We start from the raw sequence: 5,754 nt of genomic DNA, 5'->3' as shown, positions 1-5,754 counted from the left end.
TCCTCCTCTCTTCTCTTCGCCCCCTCAAGGCGGCGAGGCGGAGAAGACGCGAGGCCGTTCCCTCTCCTTTTCGGAGAAACAAGACGTAAACAATTCTGTCAAATGCGCCTCCTTTTATTTTAAAAACATACGGTCATCCGTTCAAGATATCGCTGTATGAGTGAGGTTTTGGTGTTTGTAGAATCCCGTTGCACGCTTTTGCTGCCGTTTTTTTTTTTTTGTGGAATCCTGAATTTCGGTTCCTAAATCAAACCTCTAAAAAGAAAATATCGAAACTAATTTTTTTATAAAATTAATTTCTTACTTTACAAAAAATAATAATCGCAAATTAAATTTTTTTAAACGGGGAAAGTTTGAAGAACAATACAATGCACATCTTCGTAGGGTAAAAAAAAAAAAAAAAAAAAAAAGATTGTTTGTTTTTTTGGTCTTGTAGGTCAATACTGTTGAAAACAAAACCAGCGGCTCTACCCCATCTCTGAAAACCTCCTTTCCACCCGACTGTAGGTAGAATCAGCACAATCTGCAGTTGATTACAGGTTAAGAATTAGGTGTACATGTTCCGTGTAACGCAGTCTGCCTTCGATAGCGCTTCGTCGCACGCGGTGCCAGAGCACAGCGGAAGGTTGGAACTCGCTGACAAGACTTGTCCAAGATGTGATCCCGAGCAGATGCTCCGCTTCGAGCGCGAGTTTCCTGCCTCTGATAGCAGCTCGTCGCACGCGAAGGTAAAACGCGGCATAAAAAACGGGCAGAGCCAGATTCACATGGAGTGACTTTACTTGCGATTTTGGAGTCGTAACGTCGCTCGTGCAAAAAAGAAAAAACAAAAAAAAAACACGTGGTGGGAGTTGCGGTGTTGACCGCCGGACTCGCGAAATCGCAAGTCAAATCACTGCATGTAATAATAATAATCCTTATTAACGAATCGGGAATATCAACTGAATTTTTCGTATCGACGTCCTTGTGCCTGCTTCACAAGTGGAAACTTCAGCGCACCTCCGCGCTTCAAGTAGTCCCAAAAATGACCGATTTATGAGTTTTAAAATGACGCTCATAGAACGTCCACGTCTTTATTTTCACTGCCTAAAAAATATATGTTTTAAGTAATTATTTTGCCAAATAATGTGCGTTTTTTTTTTTTTTTGCAATTCTTGACGTTTGTTGTAGTTGACCGTTTGTCTACAAAGCCCAAGTTTTACTAAATTATGAAGGTCTTCGCAGAAGCACCCGATATATGGTCCGTTTCACATTAGAAAGACCGTTCCGTCCGATAAGGATACGACGCATGCGCAAAGGCGGCGGCGGAGTATCGTTATCGGAATCAATCAAGCACCGCCAAAAATGCATCGTCACAGCGGTCCTTCTCTTTGGGTGTGTTATTACTGGCTAAACCCGTCACGCAAAAAAAGAAAAAAAAAAAAAGAAGGAAAAAGCGCAGGATTGTGGCGCTCTCGTGCTTGACCGGTTCTGGCAGTAATAAAAAAAAAAAAAAAACACAAAGCCGAAGAGCGTTCTGCCGATGCGCTTTGGAGCAGCTCAACAGTTCCTCTAGAAACTCCTCTACCGGGCCTCCCCTACCAAGCCGTGGCACGCGACACCAGTCAGGTGAAAAAAACGCCAGGTGGTTCTCCCGAATGTCTCGTTTTCCAAATGCCGGTTATTAATGGCGAGATGTTTCGGTGGCGCCCTCGTTCGGTTACCTTTCGTGACGTCATTACCTTGTGAACAACAAGTTCGACGGTGTTTGCAATGGGCATGGTGGAAGCCTGAAATCATAGCACTCTCAAAGCAACACTGCCAACACCGTCGAAATTGAAGTTCTTACATTCCTCTCATTTCCGTCGATGAGACATCCTTTGCTGACGTAATAGTTAGAATTCGGCCCATTGTGATGGGCCGACCACCGCGACGCTTTCGCTCGCTCACGTTGCCAATAGGGAGTATTCACTGGCGGCCATAGCTGTGTGCGCGAATGCTGAGCGCGTGCTGATGGCGAGCTTCCACAGTTCTTTTGTAACGTGCATTCCGCACCATCAAGAGTGCCGGTCTTAGCAGCCTACTGATGTGAGCTCGCGCTCTGAGCATGCGCTCTTAACAGTACCCACAAATATGGCGTCCATCGGAGATGCCTGCCGGTATACCAGTTGCTGAGCCTGTCTAATGTGCTGGATTCACTGAGCGAGTGCGAAGTATTTCTGCTTATGCGAGGAAGCTAGGGTGTTATGAACGCAGGTCACCTCAAAATATAAAGCGCCAAAAAAAAAAAAAAAAAAACGACAGGATAAAGAGGAGAGTAAACAGGACGAGGCGCTCTTGTTTACTCCTCTTTGTCCTGTCGTTGTTTGTTTTTTTTTTTTTTTTGCGCTTAATATTTTGATTATGAACCAACTGGCCCAAATTTCCACTTTGCTGCAGGTCACCTCTTTATCCTGGAAACAAAAACGGGGTTTAGCGTAATATTTACGCCAAAAGGCACGTTTTAATTCATGAATAAAACCGATGCTAACCTCTTCTTTTCTTTTTGCGAATTTCGGATTATTTCATAACTCAAGATGTGACTCACAGCGTAATAATAAAGTTAAAGAGATTAAAGAGAGATGTTTGTTTTGTGCTTTCTTACTGTTATAAAGAGATTGTTCGCGGAAACTTTATTTTGTGACATACGTGTCCGATTCAGGCACTTGATAATATTTTCAGTGTCCTTTTAAAGACATTGTCTTTCATACAACTTAGGGAAAATATAGAATATTGTATTTGTTAGAAAAAATCAGTGCTCATATATGTGCGTTCTTGCTGAGTTTTCTCACTCAGATAATTGTCATGTGAAATAATAAACTGCGGGCCTTTTAATGGGTTTTGGATATTTAGGTGATGAATTGTTTTAACATCATTCCCACCACAAGAACAACATAATGACGCTTCCTCTTTCCGCCGCGCGAGGGCGAGCAGCATGCTGGAGACGCGAATACTGCTTCGCTCTGACCTGTCACACGTGGTATTTAAATCATCATCGTTCTTTATTATAGCGCTTGTGGCGACTTTTGTCGAAGACTAGTGAAGGGATAGGTGGACGAGTGCTGGAAGGTTCAGAACCCGCCGCGTCGATGAACCACCATGTTGCCCTCTTGCACCATGGGTCCGAGGGGTCGACGGCAGCTGGTGATGCGTCCCCGGCAACCGCCCAGCCGACGTCCGTGGCGTGCCATGGAGGCGTAGTGAGACGCCGAGGATCCGTAGTCCCAGACGGGGTACCTGCGTCGACAGGAGGTCAGTATCTTGCCACTCACATGCAATTCCCGGGAAATATGGAAGCTGCGGATGCCATGTAGCAAGTACTTTGCCCTACCCGATTGCAGCAGGCTTTGTAGGCGTGCACCAGTGCCCGAGAGGATCTTTGCCCCGCTACTTCTTTTCTTATCCTGCCCTTTATGATATGCTAAATTTCCGACCACCGAAAAAGAAAAAAAAAAGTGTAAAGCACAGCCATTGACCTCTGTGCCCCCAAAGCGTACACCAGGATGTCCTTCCTGGTATCGGTTGACTTCCCTAAACCATAGTTGCCCAGTTGTCGTGCGCAATGCAAAATCGGACAAACCCCTGTTTGTCCCCTCTCCCCAGCGATTGCTGCCGCTTTCTCGCCTACCCCACGACCATCGACGACGGAGCCATAGAGAGCGCGGCCGCAGGAAAAAGGAGAGGAGGAGCGCGCCGAACGGTGACCAATATGGTAGCGCAGAGCAGAAAGGGCAGACCTAGACAGCGAGCGCTTGGGTCATGAGCGGCCGCTCCCCGAACCACGCTTGTTTTTGTGTTTTCGTCACCGTCGTTTTTGTACTCCGGGAGAAACGGGCGCGGCGATTCGAAAGGGCGCAGGGAGAAACGGGAAAGGGTGGACGTTGAGTTTCTCCTCTCCACAATAGCAACAAAAAAAGAAAAAAAAAAAAAAAAAGATTGTTTCTGCGTTTGGCCGCTTGCTCTTTTGCGGCGCTAGCGGACAAGGTTCACCCTATGCCTACCGAAGACAACATAGATTTAATAAAGTCATTGGGTTTTAGAGACAGCGAAGGGAGAGTGGATTTCAAGACTGTAGAGATTACCAAGCAAAGATTAAGTGAATGGTGGCAGAAATCGAGAGAAAACTAGGTATTTTCTTATTCACTGATGGCAAGAGGGTTTCATAGCCTCACTTTCTTTGCACTGCGGAGTGAATATAGATTTCACATTTAAATATTCTAAGCTTAAATGGTAAAACAAAATGGCTAGGTGGCGTAAGCTACCGCCCGATCCAAAGGGCTCAGCCGTATTCATCCATCCATCCATCCTCTCCGCTCCCGTTTCTCCGCCCCTCCTTTCCCATTTACGGCGGCCGTCTTTTCACACGACGCGCCAGGCTTTCTCCGTATAGAGGAGGCTATGCCACGACCATGGGGTCGATGCCGTTTCCAGTACGGTTGCGTTTTTATTTTGAATTAGATAAAGCAGAAACTAGAGCTCGGTCCAAAAATACGTGCACCACCTCGCAAGCCAGGACGTGGAGGCAGCCTAGCCTGACTGCCTTCAAGCCCTTACTGCTGGTGTAAGAGCATATGAGAGGGAGGAATCATGTAGTACAGTGCAAGCATAGCTAGCACAAATAAACACTCGCCAGCATCTTCACGTTCACCTCACAGCTAATAGGGCTGCGAAACGTACTGATCCAGGAAACTAACAACTCAGGGGATAGAAATATGTGTTTCAATATTATGCATGAGCAAACACTGCCACGCTGGGCACCATTAAACATACACCAAGAGTATGCGCTTCCGCGGGACAGCAGACACGATTCTAATAGAGAAAAAAGTCACACCCACCTAAAGAAACGTTCAACCTTGACTCCGAAGGACCCGTAGCGCCATGGGACACGGGACATCTCGCAGACGAGGTAGGAGACGCAGCTGTCCACGTCGTCCCAACGGATCGCATCTATGTAACTTCCGACGTGCCGCACGTGGATCGTCCGTCGCGACCTATGGAACTTCTCATGGTGCTTGAACCCCAACGGTCCACCGTCTTCCACATGGTTGCGGACGTCACTCTGCGGCTTCGACGCCATCTTGGGACCGTAGTAATGCTTGTACCTATGCGTGCCGACGAGCGACGCAACGGTACTTTCCGCAATCGAGCGTCCTGGCAGGGTTACCAACTCGGGGTCGAAGTAGTACTTGTACTCAGTTTGCGATGTCGTAGTTTTTACCTCGTTAGTCATCTTCTTGGTAGCAGGCGTGTTCGTTGTCGATATCGGTCTTGTCGGAGCAGGCGTGCTCGTTGTCGATGTCGGTCTTGTCGGAGCACGCGTACTTTTAGATGCGCTCGTCTTTTGGCTTGAGGTCAGGGTGGCGTTCGGCTTTTTTCCGCCCGGGACCCCGGCATCGATGGACTTAACGAGGCCCTTAAAATCAGGACTGCGGAGCAGCGAGACGTAGTACCTTCGCAGTGCCCTGGTGACCGCGGGATTACTCACGACGGCGGCAAGTCGTTGGGTTGCAGAGGCCACACGGCTGATGAACAACTCTTCCGCAGCACGGGTTCCGAAAATGGCCTTTCTCAGCATGGACAGCGGCGAGCTCGGTGTGAAGTCGTCCGACGACGGCTTTGGTGGGTCCCCATGACACGGCAGACAAAGGCAGATGGAGACGGTGACGACTAGTGTTAGCTTCATGTCCGAGGAAAGGGGAGAAGAAATTGTCCTGGATTCCTTTCTGACCGTGTCGT

General features: G+C 47.7%; 1 protein-coding gene across 1 annotated transcript; it reads right to left on the bottom strand.

Moving 5' to 3' along the window:
* Positions 1-3,089: 3,089 nt before the first annotated feature.
* LOC120838750 lies at positions 3,090-5,754 on the bottom strand. The gene is made up of 2 exons (XM_040208799.2): positions 4,854-5,754; positions 3,090-3,255 (listed from the first exon to the last, which is right to left on the bottom strand). The coding sequence occupies exons 1-2, from the start codon at positions 5,699-5,701 to the stop codon at positions 3,090-3,092; spliced, it is 1,014 nt and encodes a 337-aa protein (XP_040064733.1). The 5' UTR covers positions 5,702-5,754.

The sequence above is a fragment of the Ixodes scapularis genome, unplaced genomic scaffold, assembly GCF_016920785.2.
Source record: "Ixodes scapularis isolate PalLabHiFi unplaced genomic scaffold, ASM1692078v2 PGA_scaffold10__122_contigs__length_95168666, whole genome shotgun sequence".
Lineage (NCBI taxonomy): Eukaryota > Metazoa > Arthropoda > Arachnida > Ixodida > Ixodidae > Ixodes > Ixodes scapularis.
The sequence above is the reverse complement of the archived record's forward strand: the minus strand, read 5'-3'. Positions and strand labels throughout refer to the sequence as shown.

Coding starts and splice junctions, on each gene's coding strand:
- LOC120838750 (XM_040208799.2), bottom strand. CDS start 5,701: ATGAAGCTAACACTAGTCGTCACCGTCTCCATCTGCCTTTGTCTGCCG. Junction 3,256..4,853: donor AAGGTTGAACGTTTCTTTAG/GTGGGTGTGACT, acceptor CTGTCGACGCAG/GTACCCCGTCTGGGACTACG.